At 38.7% G+C, this 21,194-nt stretch overlaps 1 protein-coding gene across 3 annotated transcripts in view; it reads left to right on the forward strand.

The window, feature by feature from the left end:
• The window catches only part of opn5 (opsin 5), a 69,170-nt gene extending 48,230 nt beyond the window's left edge, over positions 1 to 20,940 (forward strand). For all 3 annotated transcript variants that reach the window (XM_005465756.3, XM_005465757.3, XM_025899139.1), the window contains 4 exons: positions 9,546 to 9,716; positions 11,757 to 12,091; positions 12,192 to 12,427; positions 14,674 to 20,940. In XM_005465756.3, the coding sequence (XP_005465813.1) occupies positions 9,546 to 9,716; positions 11,757 to 12,091; positions 12,192 to 12,427; positions 14,674 to 14,740 (809 nt within the window). In that variant the 3' untranslated portion in view covers positions 14,741 to 20,940. The remainder of the gene's footprint in view (positions 1 to 9,545; positions 9,717 to 11,756; positions 12,092 to 12,191; positions 12,428 to 14,673) is intronic.
• Positions 20,941 to 21,194: the final 254 nt, after the last annotated feature.

The raw sequence follows: 21,194 nt of genomic DNA on the forward strand, positions 1-21,194 counted from the left end.
CAGCGTGCATCCCATGCCAACGCGCTAAGATCCATAGGCACACACAGGCGCCCCTCGAATCCTTCCGCGTTCCAGGGAGGCGTTTTGATCATGTACATGTGGATCTGGTTGGTCCCCTGCCGCAGTCACAAGGTTTCACGCACCTTTTGACTGTGGTGGACCGCACAACCCGCTGGCCTGAGGCGGTGCCTCTGGTGTCCACTACAGCAGCAGCAGTGGCCAGGGCATTTTTGTCAACGTGGGTTTCGCGTTTCGGTCCCCCTGCCGACATCACCTCAGACATGGGCCCCCAGTTCGTTTCTGAGCTTTGGTCTGCCATGGCTGACGGCCTGGGCATCAAGGTCCACCGAACCACTGCGTACCACCCGCAGGCCAATGGGATGTGCGAGCGTTTCCACCGGTCGCTTAAGGCCGCGTTCCGTGCTTCTCTCACAGATGGCAACTGGGTTGACCGCCTTCCATGGGTTTTACTGGGGTTGCGCTGCGCGGTTAAAGAAGACCTCGGGGTTTCCCCGGCTGAACTTGTCCTCGGTCAGCCCCTCCGGGTCCCCGGGGAATTCTTGCCCGAGAGCCCACCCCCGTGCTTCGCTCCCTCTGTGCTGTCTCTCCGTCCCCCGAGAGACTCGTTTTCTCTTCCTGGCCCAGTGCACCATTGTCTGCCCGACACCTTTGTTCCGAGGTCGTTGGACTCTTCGCAGTTTGTTTTCGTCAGGCATGACGCTCATAGGCCTCCGCTGCGTCCACTGTATGACGGCCCCTTTAGGGTTATTCAACCGGGCCGGAAGCGTTTCCTTTTGGACTTTGGGGGTCGTCAGGAGACTGTTTCTATTGACAGACTTAAGCCGGCACATGTGCTGCAGGATGATCAGTTGGTGCCGGCTCAGGCCCCCGCCGTGGCCGCCCGCCTTCCACTGGACTGGACAACCCTGCTTCTTCCTCTGGGAGCACCCCCACCTGGCGGGGCCCAAGCTATCTTCAGCTTCTCCTGGCCACCCATGCCAGCCTGGTCCTCAGGCTCGTTTCCCCTCAGCCAGCTCTCCACCTCCCCGGTTCAGCCGTTCTGGACGTTTGATTAAAGCGAGGGTTCTGGACTAGGGGATGACCCTACTGGGTGTTCAGGGGGGGCATGTGTGGTGGACCACTGGAGGGCTCCACTCACACCCAGTTTTCAGGAAGTGTTGTTGCTATGTTTTGAAGGGAAAAGTGTTCAGTTGTGTTGTGATGAGGAATAAACGAGGAGTGTTAATCGAGAGCTCTCGTGTCGTCTGTGTTTACCTCCACAGTACAGAAATAAGGCCTCATCTGTATAAGAAAAATTACCAGTACCGGGACGGTACGAGGGAAATTTTTTTTGCAGTTCATCTGAAAAGCTGCAGCCGTGCTTTGGCATCTTTTAAACATCACTAGGCGCTGCTGCACGCTGTCTGTCCCGTCTGTGAGCGCAGAACAACCACTCACAAAGCAGCTGCTCGGGGATGAAGTCACACATATGGGTCCTCTGTAGGAAAATCCGGACATTTTCATCAATCTCGAAATTCCCCCCGGACGCCCTGGACAGAACGTGAAAAGTGGACATGTCCGGGGAAAAGAGGACGGTTGGTCACCCTACCTAAGACTGTAAATAAGAAACTGACAAAGCTTCTGGACCTGCATAGTGAAAACAATGCTTAAGTGTCTTAAACCTATTCTGTCTAATGGCCATTAGGGGGAGACTCTTCTGGTTGCAAGAACACACAATTCCATAAAAGTCTATGAAAAAATGGCCTTTAAATTCAATATAATATTGATTTTCTAAATTATGGTTAAAAAAAATGATGAGAAAGGTGTGCTTTAGGGTGGGCCTACTGTTGCATTAACAAATCAGTACTGTATAAGCAGGAAGGTCCCTCACTCATCACATCCAGTTTCCAAACATCATGACAGTGCAACTACTCAGCTTAAAACCTCACAACTAAGGCTGTTCAATATAACCATATATATCGGATGACGATATGCAAACGTCTATTGTTTCATATTACGCTATCATTTGTTTCGTGGTGTTGCAAAATAAACGGCAATATTTTTTCATCATTTTTATAGTCACTGTAGTATTAATTTCTAAAAGTTCTCTTTTTCTCTTATATTTAATATAACCACACTACGGATGGACAAGTGACTGCTTTTATGCGTTGTCATTAGCAACAACGACGATAAAACCATCGCATGGCTCCGTCGTCCGCTTGTTTATTTTCCACATAAAAATTTTTCACAATAAAGCTGAAGATCCTGTTGAGATTTTTCAAAATAAACTGAATCACGTGAAAGAGTGTGCAGAGTGTTTACAGATGAGAAGCAAAAAAGAGCCGTCAGGTGCTAAAAAATAAACCTTAGACTCAAACGTTAGAACAGCCTTTTTCTCGCAGCACGCCATCTAATACATACTCACAAAGAAAATGGCAGCAGTTACAACTTATGTCTAAAAATATATAGCTTCATGCATCGGTCAAAACACTTGACTCCAGGTACATGATGCCCAGCTGAAAACACTTCACGTAAATCGAGTTGCCCGAGATTCACAGAAGTTACAAATTTTTGTGATATATATCATTGTCGGGACGATAAATGTCTTATATCCGGATATGAGATTTTGGTCATATTGCACAGCCCTACTCACAACTATTGTGCAAAGTCACTGTGGCTAAGTATATTCTTTAGCATATACAGTATATGTACAACCAAAATGCAGAAGCCCTTTTGTTCTAAACTAATTAACCATTACTTCCCAATATATGTCCCACTCCTTTGTGCATTTTTAACTCATCTTAAAGGGAACTTTCTGTCAGAAATAATCTTTAAATATACTATCAGCAGAAGACCTCAGTGTTTTTTGTTTTTGATTTTACTGTTGGCTTTTAATTACTTTCCTGTCAGCTTACACAACTATGGATCAATACATACATATTTATTACATTTTAAAAATGAATGAAAATAATTCATTATCAGACACCATTTAAGTAAAATTACATCACCTCCATCACCATCATATAAATTGATTTAAACATTGTTACATATTTATACCTTCCATAATGCTCCATCCTCTGTTGTAATCCTGACTAATCCTCTTTGGTTGACTGGCTTACTCACTAAGCCTTTTTCACTGGGCCTTACAAGGACATGCTGTGGTCTCCCTGATCATTGTAAAAACAATACACCATAAACAAAAGCTAGTACAGTTATGCTTCTGAATCCAAGATAACACAATGGTCAGTATAAATAAAAAAAAAGAAAGCTTTACATTTAGTCATATTCATAATGGAAGAAGAGTCCAGGACCAGTTTCTCTAGATTAGAGGACACATACATTAACATTATGAATGATCTCCATTATTGAAATCATTTTTTCTTTTTGCAGTACAGGAATGAAAGATTTTGAGGTCATTCAGACGTGCTTGTCATGTAGGATGGATAGTAACATCAAAAACTGGTTGCCATAATGAATTACCATTAAAAAATATTCAATATATTCATGAGCAACACTTAGACATCCCATTAATTTAATAAAGGAAAAATCATGTTATCTGGTAGTTGCGACGAGGAATGTGATCAGAACCAGTGCACAGGGGTTTTGGGATGTCTGCTCCGAAGTCCAAGTGCAACGTTAGAGTTTTATCCCTGTCTTCACTGAGTCCTCACCCTGACTGTTGAGAGCCTGGCCTGAAATAATTTTGGTCTTCACTCTGCTTTGATGTAACAGAGCAACTTTTAAATGAACTGACCTTAATGTGGAGCACTGGAGGGAGGACAAGAATCCTAGTACGGATTGCATATAAAACATGCATCTTGAATTGGTTATCGTGCATGGCTGAGTATGGGAGAGCTCTGTAAAGTTTGCGGTTTCCAGTTTGCATTGCATTTTTTCCAAGTTTCATACAGCTTGGAGAGTAAATAGTGAGTGAAGGCACTGACTTGCTACAGGGGAGTCAGTGTCTTCCATGCAAACTGAATGTGGAGGTCTGCTAAAGACTTAACCAATCACAGATTTTCACCTGATGACAGCCAGCAGCCTCCAAATACCACTCACCACCACTCAGAGAATAAAAATCCCCCCTTAGATACTGGAGGTTGACTGGAGGTTGTTAACCAGCTTCTAGGCTTATGTGACTGAGGTCTTAATAAATCTGGCCCTTAATCAACTGATTGTTTCATTCCAGCAGAATTTCAGAATGTAAAGCTTTGAGAGATGATTTTTGTTATTGTCCTTGTGCTGCCTTACCATGCCACAGCCTTGCTGCTATATCTCTGAATAGAATAACAATTTACATATTAATCCTTTCCTTGTGACCTAGGACAGCAATGGTCAACATTACACAAACCAAAGAGCAAACAAATGTTATTTGTTTATGGGGGCAGGAATCATGTCATGACTGAGAAATATATGTAAATCTTGTTAAGGCTACAAGCATGTGAGCAGGGGTGTGGAAGTGTGTGTATAACCCCTGCTGAGTTTCAGTGAATCCAAGTGAGCATTTGGGTTATCATGTCTGGAACCGGTCGCAGCAGATGGCCGCCCCTCCCTGAGCCTGGTTCTGCCGGAGGTTTCTTCCTGTTAAAAGGGAGTTTTTCCTTCCCACTGTCGCCAAAGTGCTTGCTCATAGGGGGTCATATGATTGTTGGGTTTTTCTCTGTATTTATTATTGTGCTATCTACTGTACAATATAAAGCGCCTTGAGGCGACTTTTGTTGTGATTTGGCGCTATATAAATAAAATTGAATTGAATTGAATTGAATTGAATCCCGACTAGAGATTCTTGGAACGCGGTGGCTTTTTGCCCATCCAGCTATCTAGGAAGAGGGCCCACATTTGACACAACAGTCAGGAAGTCAGTGTGGTGTGAGCGATACAGTGGATCTTTGTGTTGAGCTCTGTAGCCCATGTGGTGTGTGAAGGATATTTTGATCTCAAATCCCAAGACAATTATCTGTCCACCATAACCTTCACATAAACTGTCTGCATTTTACGGAACATTCATTACAAGAATTACTCCTAATGCTAAAGTCAGTATTAGCATCTTTTCCTTATTGCTGTTCAGTAATGAGAAACTAAAGTGAGTTGTTACAAGATCTATCTCATGTATTCCTTAATTTTCCTCAAACTTAAGATCAAAGAGGCTTTTGCAGCCAGTGATACAGGACATGGAGGGAAAGGTCACGTTTAACTTTTACCTCCTGTTGCTTAAACATGCAGCACTCATAACTTTTGTTAAGGCTGCAATCAAAATTATTTTCCCTTGCTGGGTATATGATGAAAAATATATAATGGCTTCTTTTTTTTTAGTAGTATGTTAGATTGCTGTATTATAATTAAAATCCATATTAGAATGTGAGGTTAGCATATGCGGAAAAAATTCAATTATCCTTTTGGATACTTGAAAATACAACAAGTATTGCTTAGGTTTGTGCACTTAGCCGTAAAGAGAAAAACTCACAGTCACAGCATAAAGAAAGTATCCCTTTTTTATTATGAGGCTTTATGTATTAGGGCATAATTTTAAATGCCATTTTACCATAATGAGAAAATCATCAACTTTTAGCAGGTCTCAAACTGAGGTAAATACAACCTCAGATGAACAACAACACCTGATATGTACTGGGCCATAGCAACACATCCTGTTGTGTCAATGTGCTGACACAACAACAGCACGTTGTTATTTATTTAACAGAAATTGAACCAAAATACAGAAACAGTGAGTGAAAGTCCCCCCTTACTGCTTCCATAGGAATTAAGAGAGTAAGTAGAAGCCAGATGCTGCTAATCAAATGCACTTGATTAGATGATCATCAGTGAGTGTGAGCACCTCTGTAAAAGCAAAGCAGACAGTTTGTTGGTCTGGGGTTTTTAGATGTGGAAGACACGAAGAAAGACATGAACAGTGTTCTTAAAGAAGCCAATAGAAAAAGCCATCAATCTCTGAAGAATTATAAGGCCAGCTTCAAACTATTTGAAGTCCATCTTTATAGAGCTGAAAAGATTATTCACAGATGATTGCCAGTGTTTCCAGAAGTGGAAATCCCAGGAAATTCACCCCAAGGGCAGACTGTTGACACAATTAAAACACACACACACAAACACACACACAAAACAAAAACAAAATCCATGTCTGTCAGCCTCAGTTAGTGCTTAACATTTAACATACTATTAGAATAATACTGAACAAATACGGCTTGTTTTCATGCAGCCATTCTGTTCTCTCTAACAAGAACAGCATGGCTGCATGACTTAGATTTGTAAAGTTGCATCTGACCTCTTTTTACCAAAATATTCTTAAGTCAAATGTGAGACTATCTATCAGTGTTGGGCAAGTTACTTTGAAAAAGTAATTAATTATAGTTACTAGTTACTTCTTCAAAAAACTGAGTTAGTAACTGAGTTACAAGACTCTAAAAGTAATTGAAAAGTAACTATTGCATTACTTTAAAAAAAAAACCATTTAACCCTCTGGGGTCCAGGTTATGATTGGCCATTTTTGAGTACTTTTGATTTTACCTCTACATTTCACCTTTAAAAACTATTTACTTTGCCTTGTTTGGTATCATCCTTTTCAGCACAACCTCACATGTCTGAATTTACAGTTAGTTTTTCATTTTGACATACTGTATTAATACAATTGATCTAAAATCAGACAAAAAACATAAAATCCGAGTAGAAGAAGTTATATTCTTTACTGTAACAACCACAAACATGTTTATTGAATCATATTTCAGAACTTTAAATGCAAATATAAATTGTCAATTTTAAAATCACATGGACAAGTTTTGCAAACAACAAAGTTATTTGCAGCTATTTACCTTTTACCATTTTTTTTAATAACCATTTCAAACTATTTACATAACAATTAGCTGTTCTGCATTCAATAAGATGCCACACAAATTATTTGTGCCACTCCAAAAAAATAGTTTCTGTCCACTATAAAGGAGAACATCACAGTCTGATACCTGCAGGTCTGACAGCAGGTGTATCACTCCTCCTGTTTCTACCTGGAGACATCAGTCGCCTCATTGTTCTGACACACAACACAAAACTATCCACAACACTACACACTAACTACACAAGACAACACATTAACTACACACTCCAAACACGCTAAACGTCACAAATCTCTCACATCTCAAAACTCCCTCTCTCACTTTTTCTGCTGTCTTTCTCTCGCCGTCACTCCTAAAACTTCCCCCTCTTCCTACACAACCAAATGTCCATGTTGCCATATCAGTTTTTGATTGGTCGACATGGTGCATTTTTCCACCAACACAAACGAGCAGTTTCTTGTTTAGTTTTTTTTATTTTTTGGTCATAAGCAGAGATTGCTTGCTAGCGCTGTCCTTAAACAGTAAACATAACCAAACTATTCAGGAAAAACACATGTATATATTGTTTATCATGACTCTGGTTTTACGTGGCCTATCAGCACAATTTAAAAACTGGGATATATAACCTTGTTGCTTCATTATCTTAAAGTGGTCATGTGATTGGCTTACCACGACTACTTTATTCTTCCTCAGTCAAACAGCAGCACTCATGTGATCGTTTTGCCCCCTTAGCTCCAGGTGTTGTGCCAAAAAGTGATCATTTGCCAGAAAGTGATTGCCGCCCACGGGAGCATGCGCAGCTGTTAAACACTGTAGCGCCCAGATTACTTACATAGACAGCTACTTCCGCGCAACTGATATAAGGTGCGTTAGACAGCTTCAACCGTCTTTGTTGAAAAATAGTAACGCGACCGCACCGCATTGTCTTATTAGTAACGGTAACGGCCTTGTAATGATAGGAATAGTAATTAGTTAGATTACTCTTTACTGATAAACGTAACGCTGTTAGTAATGCCGTTACTTGTAACGCTGTTATTCCCATCACTGCTATCTATACAACAGCTACTGCTTTGGCCAAATTGGACCATGCAACAGGACAGTGATCCCAACCAGAGCAGCAATCTACAACAGAATTACTGAAAAACAAATGAATCAGGGTGGTGCAGTGGCCCAGTCAAAGTCCAGACCTCAATCCAACTTGGACCTTAAATACAAAACTCAATGTAGCAACGTTGTAAAGAAGAGTGGGCTAAAAGTCATACAGGAATCTATTACTTCAAGTCATTGCTGCTAAAGATGGTTCTACTACCCAATTGACTATGGGGTGTACTTAGTTTTTCACACACTGCTTCTGGCTTAGTTTTTGTCAAATAAATGATCCCATGGTGTAATATGTCATGTGTTGTTGGTCATTTCTGGTTGTATTGACTTAATTGTAAGGACTAGATATTTTTTGATTATGCCCTGATACATAAAAGCTTAGAACTGACAGACGGTGTACTTTCTTTTTTACCATGACCAGTGTTGGGAAGGTTACTTTAAAAATGTATTCCACTACAGATTACATAATACATCCCCCAAAATGTATTTTGTAGCTTATTCCGTTACGTTACTCAATGAAAGTAACGTATTCTGAATACTTTGGATTACTTAATATATTATCAAGCTTTTTACAACTACATAATAATAATAATAGATTGCATTTATATAGCGCTTTTCTAGACGCTCAAAGCGCTTTACAATTCCACTGTTCATTCACTCTCACATTCACACAGTGGTGGAGGCAAGCTACAGTTGTAGCCACAGCTGCCCTGGGGCAGACTGACAGAAGCGAGGCTGCCATATCGCGCCATCGGGCCCTCTGGCCAACACCAGTAGGCGGTAGGGCCCGTCACTACATGAATGTACTATTGCTGTGGAATTACCAAAAGTAGACAGGGCATAGCCTAACATATGAAACAGGAAAAGACCGCCATGTAATCCATTTATTTCAACAAAGTAACTGTATTCTGAATACCACTTTTTAAAATGGTAACTGTAACGGAATAGAGTTACTCATATTTTGTATTTTAAATACGTAACACCGGTATGTGTATTCCGTTACTCCCCAACACTAACCATGACTGCGTCATAATGGTAAGGCTCTGTTAAATAAAGGTTACAAAGACAGTTAAAATTATTAAATTATGTAAATAAAGAATGACATTTTGAATTTTAGGGTTTAGGAATTGAGTCATTTAACGTTTGAGCATTTAAGCATTGCAGAAGGAATAGTGTCGAACATAAAGGGTTTGCCAACCTTTAGCTACAGTTCAACGCCAACAAACACAGTAATGTTAAATGCAAGTAACCTAGACCAGTACTGGTCTAGGTTACTTGCATTTAACATTGCTTCAAGCAGTTTCTCCTATCTTTTGCTCTCCTACATCCAGTCATGTTTCTGATCTGTAGCTATTTAGCTCTGTTGTGATATGTTCCACAAGGTTTTCTCCCCGAAATAATAGAATGTATGTTTCAATATGCTACATGTTGTCTGTTTACCATTTTCAACCAAATATTTCTCTTTGTCCCACCCCACTCCAACACTACCTCCTTTTATGATCTTTGTCTTCATCCCTTTTCTCTGCCCACACACTCTCTTTTTCTGTTCCATTTCCCTTTCACTTCTCCTTCTTCTCTGTCTCCTATATTTTTTCCTCACAGTGACAGGAAAGCCCTTTTTCATTGTGTCTAGTTTATCCCACCGCTGGCTGTTTGGCTGGGAGGGCTGTCGATTCTATGGCTGGGCAGGCTTCTTCTTTGGATGTGGGAGCCTCATCACAATGACTGTGGTCAGCCTGGACCGGTATCTCAAGATTTGCCATCTCCGATATGGTGCGTAACTAACAACTGCCTCAGCAAATTTTCATAAACATCAGATTTTCACGTACACTTACATACTTTAAAGTGAACTAAAGCATTTTGCCAGTAGCTCAGAATTAAAAATACCCTAATTGAAATTTTCTTTCTGAGAACTATACCTGACTGCATATAAAAGCAAAAAAAATATATTTTTAAAATATAGTAAATTGTTAAACTTTCTAACTTCCCCTGTAGTAAGATACAGGATACTCTCTCAGTTAAACAAAATAAAGTAAACTGTAAATGGACTGGTTCTTATATAGCACTTTTCTACTCTATCTGAGCAGTCAAAGCGCTTTATACAACTAATTCATTCACCCAATCACACAAACACTTTTTCTAATCTGTTAGTGCCTATCTAACATTCACACTCCGATGGATGCATTGGAGAGCAACATGGGGTTAGTATCTTGCCCAAGGATATTTGGCATGCAGACTAGGGGGAAGCCAGGAATAGAACTACCAACCTTCCAATCAGTAGAGGAGCTGCTCTACCGCCTGGGCTACAGCCATGAACAGAAAATGAGTTGCTAATGCTTGAATCTTATTCGACAGATTTTACCTAACCGAACAATGGCAGAAACAACTGCCACGTACTTACTTAAATTCACCACATAACAAGACATCAACCCTTTTTTTCTCCGTTTTATCTCTGTAATTTTTTTTAATAATTGATTTGATCTTTTGCTCATACTGAGGCTGCTGGCTTGTGACTAGCTCTGCGCTTTGGGAAGCTTTAGCTTTACAAACTTTCCTTTAGCCTCTTAAAAATGTCCATTTTTAGCTGGGTGAGGTAAATTAAGTTTCTGTTTAGGTTTATTGTTGAATGTTTTCATGATGGGCCCCCCGCAAATAACTGTAATAAATGCTTTCAGTCACAGTTACAATGCTAATTCCATTTAACATGTACTGATGTTGCAAACCTGGAATATGTACAGTGGTCTCTCGCTATAATGCAGTTCACCTTTCGCGGCCTCGCTATTTCGCGGATTTTTTTTGTGCAATTTTGCATGTTTTTTTTTGTTTGTGTGTTTTACAGCGCATGGTGTTCTGGGTACTGATTGGCTGTAGACCATTGTCAATCAATCTTGTGTCGTGTCTCCTGTACAGTACAGAATGCGTTCAGCTTGTCAAATTTACATACATCTTCGATCGCTAGCAGTGTGTTTCTGAAGTGCTGTACTGTATGTTTGTAAGTTTTATCCCCAACAAACACAACGTCAACGAAACCTTTTTCACCGTCAAAGGCACCTGCAGGTGCCTTTGGTTTTATTCTTTGGACTTATTTTTCAACGAAGGTTTGAACTTTGAGAGTGTTTAAACAATAGAGAAAAGTGTGAAAATTTCCATGCCTGTCTGAGAAAAGTGTATAAAGTGTGTAGTGAGGGGTTTTACAGCCTTAAAACATCTATAGTAATTGTAAAAAAATAAATAAAACTGGCTACTTTGCGGATTTCACCTGTCACGGGTTATTTTTAGAACGTAACTCCTGCGATAAACGAGGGACCACTGTATTTGTTGACTTTCATGTAAAAAAGATATGAATAGGTCTGCAGTCTAGATCCAAACCTGTGACTATGTTTTGTGAAACAAAACAGTGCAGGGATGGGGCTTTTAGACTCCGGAGCATAGTATTTGTTATTAGCTCATAACCACAGGTAAGCCGTTATAACACTCTATTGTAATTCTTTTAAATTAAATTCCTTTTCAGTCATTTATAGTCAAACACAATAATACAAATGTGTAAGATCCCAGAATTAAAATATTCCACTATGGTAGTTTAATACTTTTTTTTTGTTTACTGATGTCAACAGCATACCTTTTGAGGTGAAGAGTCATTGAGTACAGATGATTATTTTTTTAATACTCAGTATTTTTCTAGGAATTTTTGTGAGTCTCCTACTAAATTTAATGATCTGAATCCTTTTTATTTGTGGCATAGAAAATTAGTCCAGCAGTCAAAATGTACCATTTGACCAACATTAGTCTTGGGGTTTCTTTCTCCAATCCTAGGCGCATGGCTAAAACGCCACCACGCGTTCCTGTGCCTGGCCTTTGTATGGGTGTATGCAGCCTTCTGGGCCACAATGCCCCTGGTGGGCTGGGGAAACTACGCCCCGGAGCCCTTTGGGACCTCTTGTACCCTGGACTGGTGGTTGGCACAAGCCTCAGTGTCTGGCCAGAGCTTCGTCATGGCCATTTTGTTCTTCTGTCTTATACTCCCTGCAGGCATCATTGTCTTCTCTTATGTTATGATCATCTTCAAGGTCAAGTCATCTGCTAAGGAAATTTCACATTATGATGCACGCATCAAAAACAGCCACACCCTTGAAATGAAACTCACAAAGGTAGGTCCAACATTAGCGATCATGGAAGTGGAACAAAGAGCAAAGATTTTTGAGTGCTACTGAGTCCAAATTTATGATCAGAATATTATTTTGTGTCCAGGTGGCAATGGTGATCTGCACAGGCTTCTTGATAGCTTGGATCCCTTATGCAGTGGTGTCAGTGGTGTCAGCATTTGGTGAGCCAGACTCAGTGCCTATCCCTGTGTCTGTTGTTCCTACGTTGCTGGCCAAATCCTCCGCAATGTACAATCCCATTATCTACCAGCTTGTGGACCTGAAAATCTCAGCCTCCTGTTTTAAGGCCATGAAGAAACGAAGGCATTTTAGAAAGTCAAGGTAAAACTAGCCTTTATACATACATCAAGACATTTTCTGAAAGGTTTTAGCAGATGGAAAAAATTTGCCTTGAGGCTTTCTGGTAGAAAACAATCTTTAGCCCAGAACAGATCATGGTTATAGGATTTCACCCTTTCAAAAACCTCTTATGGAGTGGAACAAAGCCTTGGCAATCAGGATTCAAAGAAATTAATCTGTGCTCAAAACTATTTCCAGAAAAGTGTTTAGCACAAAATATAGGATTAATGCTGAGGCCTTGAGATTAGTCAGCAACCCTCTGGCAACCTCCGGTCACTGGGAAAAAATGTGTATTCCTTGAATAATTGACAAGTGGTTAGTGGTTAGAGTTTGCTAGCTATTACTGGGAGAAATCCCAGATCCTAAATCAAAGAGTATGGTGCACCAGAAATCTCCTTGCAATTGCTTTGGTGACTAGCAGATTGCTGTCAATGAAAGTTTGCATGGCACATGCCAGCCTGTCCACCATGCCATGCCGGCCTGTCTGTAAAACTTAGTAACTAACCAGCAAGCAGTGATGAAACTTGGAAATATGTGATGAAAACTGGAAACAAAGACCATTTACCATGAAAGTCAATGTTGGACCTTTTGAAATGTGTTCAATTCAATTCAATTCAATTTTATTTATATAGCGCCAAATCACAACAGCAGCTTTATATTGTACAGTAGATACAGAGAAAAACCCAACAATCATATGACCCCCTATGAGCAAGCACTTTGGCGACAGTGGGAAGGAAAAACTCCTTTTTAACAGGAAGAAACCTCCGGCAGAACCAGGCTCAGGGAGGGGCGGCCATCTGCTGCGACTGGTTGGGGTGAGAGAAGGAAAACAGGATGAAAGACATGCTGTGGAAGAGAGACAGAGATTAATAACAGATATGATTCAATGCAGAGAGGTCTATTAACACATAGTGAGTGAGAAAGGTGACTGGAAAGGAAAAACTCAATGCATCATGGGAATCCCCTGGCAGCCTACATCTATTGCAGCATAACTAAGGGAGGATTCAGGGTCACCTGGTCCAGCCCTAACTATATGCTTTACCAAAAAGGAAAGTTTTAAGCCTAATCTTAAAAGTAGAGATAGTGTCTGTCTCCCAAATCCAAGCTGGAAACTGGTTCCATAGAAGAGGGGCCTGAAAACTGAAGGCTCTCCCTCCCATTCTACTTTTAAATACTCCAGGAACAACAAGTAAGCCAGCAGTACGAGAACAAAGTGCTCTAATGGGGTGATATGGTACTACAAGGTCCTTAAGATAAGATGGGGCCTGATTATTTAAGACCTTGTATGTGAGGAGCAGGATTTTGAATGCAATTCTGGATTTAACAGGGAGCCAATGAAGGGAAGCCAATAGTGGAGAAATATGCTCTCTCTTTCTAGTCCCTGTGTTGGTTGCAGCGGTAAGGGTACAAGCAACTATGGGCAACCTCAGCAACCTACTACTAATGACCAAAACAATCACAGGGAGATTTTTGCAATGTATTCTTTTTGTGACCAGTTTCACCTAGTGACAGTATGGAACCGCCCCCAGCCACCTGCCAGCTGGCCACATCTGGAACATCAGATTTTTCCCTGGTAATCAGTGCTTATTAGAGGACTAGTGACTGGTTTCTAGGCCTGAGTGACTAGGTCATAGCAATCTATTTCACAGCACTGCACAGAAAAGCAACCTTTAGTAACGACTTACAGTTGGTCAGGGAATACTCATTTTTCTCTTGTGACCTGTGGTCTGGTTGCCCACTGACCTCTAGGTTTGTTTGACTGGGGCCTTAGGTTTTGGAGCAACCTGTATAAGGTTAGGAATGGGTTTTATTTTAGCCACATGCTAAATAGGTACATTTCATAAAGTAGAGACACAAGCCTTTAGGTGTTGCGTCAGGAAGGGCATCTAGTGTAAAAAATCAGATCATATATGCGGAACTACCTGTTTTGACTACCCCTTATGAACATGGGGGCAGCTAAAAGAAGCTAGTTAAACTTTCAGATAATATCCCAAATCTTTTGATCATAGTTTTTATTGTTAAAACCTTTTGCATTTGGGTGTTTCAAATTGACAGAAAAGTGGACATTAACCAAACCCAAGCCAACCCTACTGGTAAACAATGACCTTAGAGAGTTTAAAAGTTTTATACTTAAAGGTTTGCATCACAATATATATATATTTTTTTTGCTTGTATATTGGTGAGCTTTTTTGGTCTGACTATTCTATTGTATGTTCACGTCTCTGCAGGTTCTATGCCATCTCTGGCTCATTAAAAGACACACCACCAGCCAAAGAAGCCCACATTGAGGTGTGAGACAAATTATGAGGCTACATGACCTCTTCTTACCTCTTCTATTTTGGACAGTTTGCCTTGTTCCCTGTCCTATGTGCTCTACCAATCACTCTCGCCATTTTCTGTGACATCATGGACTGCATACATTTGTTCCCAAGTATCACAGCTTGGTTTTGCATCCACACTGGATATCCATGTAACCCTCAGCTCCCAACTTCTTAGTTGGAAAACATCTTTCCTATGTGGTTTTCTTCCCATGTGGTCACTTGAATGGTGTTGTTTTACATTGGCAGTTTGCATGTGATAAACCTACTCTTTCAGCTTTTTCCCCCTCATTATTACAGACACATTGTTTGTCAATGCTATTAGCAAACAATGCACATCTTACTGTCTTACCAGCATTTTTGCTACCAGCTCTTAGCCACTGTAAACCCAAAACTTAAGATATACCTTTTTTGGTGGAGAAAAAAAAGTAAACCTATTACAAATATTTCAAAGGTTTAATTTTAGCATATTTCAAATGCTCAACTGCAATTTAACACTGCAACAACCTTAGCACATGTAAGCCATGTGCCAGTGTGCCCTCAAGCTCAAAGTATCTTTACTGTTGTCCTTCGTACTCTTACACATGTGGCTTATATATATAAATATATATCAAAGTCAAAAGGCACTGGATCACCTTAGTTTCTATGTTTTCTTCAGCTTTTTACTACACAGAACCTGTTATGTCACTTTGATTCATAAAAGTAGTTAAACTAACATTGTTACTTTTAAAACAAAGCCAATTTATCTAATTGTAGTGAATTTTTGCTGAAACCAGTCAGTTAAAGTGATAACACCTAAAGTTTTTTAGTTTTGTTTTTCAATATTAACTGTTGTGGTAATGGGCACAGAAATAATAATAGTTAAATCAGGGACAATTTTTTATGTGTTCATTGTTGGGTGTCTTTTTTTGCTAATGCAAGAAATAACAGGATCCATTAAAGAGTAATGCTGAGAATCAGATTTAAAAAAAAAAAAAATCTTGTGTATGTGTTATAAGTATGAAACTATAGCTCAGAGGCAATTAGCTTATCTTAGTAGAACAACGAGTAACAGTAACTACTACTACTTGTTTAATCCAGGTACCAGTTGATAAGTTAAAGGTGATAAATTATTGTTTCTTGGGCAGTTGTGTACTAAAACCAATTGTGACATTTGTTAAAGATGTAAGTTGAGATTTCAGTTAGTCAGCTTTTGATTTCTCTGTAGACTAGATTTTAAACTTTTTGACTTTTCATCTAGCCTTTTCTTCTTGACAGCATTTTTTTGCACATTTGTGTTAAGCTAATTTTGTTTCTCAATTGTAGCTTCATACTTATAGATACACGAGAGTGACAACTCTCAGTTGACTGAGAAGACATCTAATTTAAGGATCATGTGAGACAGTGCTATTGCTGGCAGTTAATTGGCTAGCTAGCAATTGCTTGCTAGCCATTGCTACTTATATGCTAATGGAATTGCATCCAAACATTGGGAAGTCATTTATATCTAACTCTGTGAGTTCTAAGTCATTGTCAGTGATGACCTTAGCCCTAACTAGGGATGGGTATTGATAAGATTTTCACGATTCCGATTCCATTTTCGATTCTGTTTAACGATTCGATTCTTTATCGATTCTCTTATCGATTCTTTTTAAAAAAGGAGAACACTAAGGTCGATTAGCTGGACTGGAATCGATGAGGGAATCGTTTGCGAAAATGGCAAACAATTCCAAGGAATTGAAACAGTGGGAACCGGTTCTCAACAAGAACCAGGTTTCGATACCCATCCCTAGCCCTAACCCTGTGATCTCATAATGTATGATTTTTTTTAAATTTTTATTTTAAAAATAGTTCTTAAGTCTTGGCAGTGAGGGGGGAAAAATTATTTTTCAAAAAGAAAAACTTTTAGCATTTCTCCAAAACGTAGAGTTAATCTTTGGATTAGAGTCATTACTGATTACATTTGGGGCTGAAATAGTTACGTAGAGCCACACTGTCTATCCTGTTTGTGCTGTTTTATGATCTTTGATGTTTTTTTCGTGTTTCTTCTTCTACGTGGTGAACCCTGCTATTGCTCCTCTTCCGGCTACACTTCTCAACCAGTTGGCATTCACCCTTTGCACATGGTTATCTGCATCGAACAATGTGTTGTTTTTAGGAGGACTACATGCAATCATGTTTGTGTATTCCTTCCCTTAGCATAGCCAAATACCTACCCAAAGAGATATAAACGCGGTACCATGAATCTCCCATTAGGCCCCAGATGGGGAAAAACTGTATCTATGTGTTTTTCAAAAATTATGACTAGAAGCAAGTTGCTATCAGCAATCTTCTCAACTTTGGTGTATTTGGTTTATTATTTTATGTTTCTATACATACTTGAGGTCTCTCATTTATGAAAATGTTTATGGAATTTATGTTTAATGGTCACATGTATGTTTCAGGTTGAAATATAAGCAATGGTTAGAAATGTGCTTCACTTGTTTTAGCATTTATAGCTTACACAGCTTAACTCCACAATAGCTACTTGGTTATGGGGGAAGGAATGAGACTGAAATGGTTGATTCTCCACTGGCAAACAGAGGATCTCTTTGATGCTCTGAACATTCAACGGCAGAGTCACCTGGAAATGAAATAGATGGAGTGGGTGGAATCAGATCTGCTTGCATCATTAGAGTAAATCATATTTCACTGTGCTGGCAAACAAAGATGGAGACAAAGTGGTTGATAAATTGATAATTGATAATAAGTCCTCATAATGAAATGTTAATTATCTTTTGAGATGGTCTGAGGTATAATTTCTGATTAAATAAAACTAATCATTATGATAAATAGATTAGCAATAATCTTCGAATTAGTAAAGTCTTGGATGAGAGTCAGGCATACTTGAAGTCTGTATCTTCATATTGAACATTTGTTAATTTTTTAGCATGAAGATTATGGTCATGGCTAATGACCTTTACATTTTTTGCATTAAAAAAGTACTATAGCAGTTTTGAAAAGGACTTGTCTTGGCTTATTTAACATTGACATGTTACAAAATGGCATTTACTATTTTGTTGTTTTTACCTTTAATGTATGACTTTAGGAGCTAATTATGTATGTCTCCTATTGTGGTTAATGTAGCAGATTCCTGAGCAAAGTAGCAAAAAAAAAAAAAAGGTTATAGATTAGTTGCTGGATGCTGGAACCTCGTTTTGAGTTATAGGTACCTTTTAGTTGTTAGGGCTTTAATTTAAGAGATCACCAAAAGTTGGATTTTGGTAAATTTTTTTTTGTTTGTTTATTAAGGATTTACACCTGGGACACCATGGACACTATGGGACACCATGCAGAGACTCTGGCTTCTGCTGAAAACTTCAGCAGCCACTTTCTCTTCCAGTCTAGAATTAAATGCACATAGTGTTTTTAGCGCTTGTTTCTTGCTTTGAGAAACTTACATTCTTGGATTCAATTTCTGTGTTTCCTCTTTAGCCACATAAATGTTATTTACCTCACATTACAAGATGTAATGTGGGGTTTTCGTTTATAGAACAGCTTAAACCACAAAGACATGATACTGATCCATGGTGTCCTTAAAGCTTCATTTATGAGTACATAATGGAAGTGCATGATATCTTTAAAGGTACTGATTATAAATGTATGTTTTTTAAGAAGTTTTTAAAATTTACTAAAGAGATTTTAAAGAAATTTATTTTTACTCAATAGAATTTGAAGAAATAAGCTGCTCTGACTTAATGTTCAAAACATCTGTGTATTCTATCAACGCAATAGTCAATCATCTGAAGTTGAACTAGAGCTTGATTATATTTCAGTGTAAAAGCCAATTTTACCACAAGATTTTGCAGTTTGTGTAGTGAGTCTAAGCAAATTGTTAAGACATATTATTTAAAATGGGCTAGGAAAAGGCAAAACCCCTCGATTAACTGGGAAAAGAGTTAAAAAGAAAAAGTTAAAAGAACAGCAGCACACGTCCATTCGTTGTAAACATTTTAGTCAGAATTTGCAGATGATGGTTACAAAAATGACCTTTAAAGGTGGTTAGTTTTTGTTCTGCTGCATAACTTCACCCATAACCAATATGCTGGTCACGTTTAGGAGCTGGTTAAAAAAAAAAAAATCACAAGTTCAATTAACCCTTGGTCAAATTGTGTCACTTCAGGAAAGGAAAAAATCCATTTTAACATGTAGTACTAAATGTACAGCAGTTTTATAAATTATGCAAAACTAAGCCAGTTTGTGTTTTACCAGGCAGAGATGACTTTGACTGTATAAGAAACTTCTGAAAGCACTGTATTTTTTGTGTGTGTACGTGTTTACTGTTGTTCAACTGAAATATTTTACCCTTTTGTTTCACAATATTCAGTCCAGTGTTGTGCTCAACAAAAACACGCCAGTGTCAATCACAGTTAGCTTTCTCTACAAGTCATCTAAACATGGCACATGTAGAGCTAGAAAGCTGAAAACCAATAAATGAGGTTTACCACTCAGAGAATGTACCTGTTTTATTACTTATCTTCTTTTTATCAAGTCTTTATAACTAGACCATTTTTAAGTTCAGAACACAGAGAAAACTAGTATAACTAAGCCAGTCGGCAACAATTTTTCAGTTTGATCAACCCAATCCGGTCAAATCCAATCAAGGCGTTCTTTTATATGATTAGATGTAGGGGACTGCATTGTATTTTTGTATTTTAATGTATTTTTATATTTTGCATAACCAGCTGCACTTTACAATATATATTCTTGATAAAATCTTCACAGAGATATTCAAAAAGTGGTATTTATTGCAGGTTGTTGTATTAGATTACTTTTGGTTCTCCTTTGTTCTCAGTTTCCTTGGTATGTTTTTAGCTCCCTGCTTGCATCTATAAGTGCTTGCTGAAGTATTTATGAATTATTTGACTTACAGTGTACATATTATTTTGGCTTAAATTTATTTAAATAATTTTGAGAAAACTGTTTTATTTCTTCATTCCTCTTTTTGTGTTTTAAAAGATGTTGGGATTTCAGTCGTGTCTGCATGGGTGAGTTTTCTTTAAGAGTCAGGAATAATCCAGCTGATGATTATGCACAGATAAAAATTCGAACACAGGTTGTAATCTGGTTGCCCTCAGTTCATGTGTAAAATCTTTCGCATCCATTACTAAGTTTACAAATGAATTATTTGAAATCCTGAATGCTGGGAATGGAGCCTGGCCTGTCGGATAATGGTGACTGTATTGGTGTCTTGTTTGGCTTAGAGATGAATCTCAGGTATTGGCTGTTAGTTGTTTTAGTGTTTTGCTAGACTTTTCAGAATGGGGTCAAAATGTGTAAATTGTATTGCAGAAAGAACAGGGAATTTGAAACACTTAAATGTTTGTAATGCAGTTTATTGGCATACAGTAATTATATAGATGTAATGTGGTTTTGAGCAAGTAACAGAACTAAAACTACATAAAAAAAAGTCAAAACAACATTAAATCAATTGATGGATGAAAAACGGCTATCAGTATTACTACTACTACTAATAACGATAATACCAGAGCAAAATATTTAGAAATTGAGATATTTTTGGCAGTAATGAGACACCATTCATAAGGCACATGTGGTTATTTTGTTTGCTTGGTTTGACTCCCTTCAAAACTCTACAATGGGAAAGATTACCTTTATCTTATGCCAATGTCAGTAGAATTTGTAGGTTTACTATATTCATATTTAGTCTAACTTAAATTTAAAGCCCACCTTAAATTATTTTTATTTCTTTTATTTTTCTGTCTCAAATTGTAATTCTAATGATTAATTTCGAAAACTCTTTAAGGGGTCAGTCACACAGACCTACAGTATAGATCATTTGGCAACCATATGGCAACCTGGGGTTCAGAAGTAGATTTCACAGTGACAGTAAGCAACCTCTTGCAACTGGTTGGCAAATACAAATATTTCTCTTGTGCAGTTTCAAACCGGTCTCTAGGTCTGTGTGACTGAGGGTTAAAGTCTAATACAAACACTGTATGCACATGACACTGTGTCCTCCAAAGAAAATCAAACGTGATATAAAATGTTGCTTTTATATACATTTCTATGTCTTGTCAAAAGGCTCACATATAGTGCCCAAAAAGTTGATTCTGTTGATCTGAACATAGTATTTGTTATCATCAGTGGGAGAAATGTTTCAGTCATTGTGCAAATGTACTGTTTATAAGTTTGGGGAAAACCTGCAGTCAGCTGAGACTGAAGAAGTCACTTGGATGAGTGAATGTTTCTCCCACTGAAAACGATGTCCAGATGAACAGAATCAACTTTTGGAAATTTACTTACCTGGATGATTGAGCATGCATCAAGACTCACAGTGATGAGACTGTATAATAAATGTGTGTCGATAGTTCTGTGCCATTCCAGTGAGTAACAGTTGTGTGTTTCAAGTGTATTGCACACTGAGTACCTTGTTTTGATCCCCTGTTATATAT

Source organism: Oreochromis niloticus, linkage group LG15 (assembly GCF_001858045.2).
Source record: "Oreochromis niloticus isolate F11D_XX linkage group LG15, O_niloticus_UMD_NMBU, whole genome shotgun sequence".
NCBI classification, from domain to species: Eukaryota; Metazoa; Chordata; class Actinopteri; order Cichliformes; family Cichlidae; genus Oreochromis; species Oreochromis niloticus.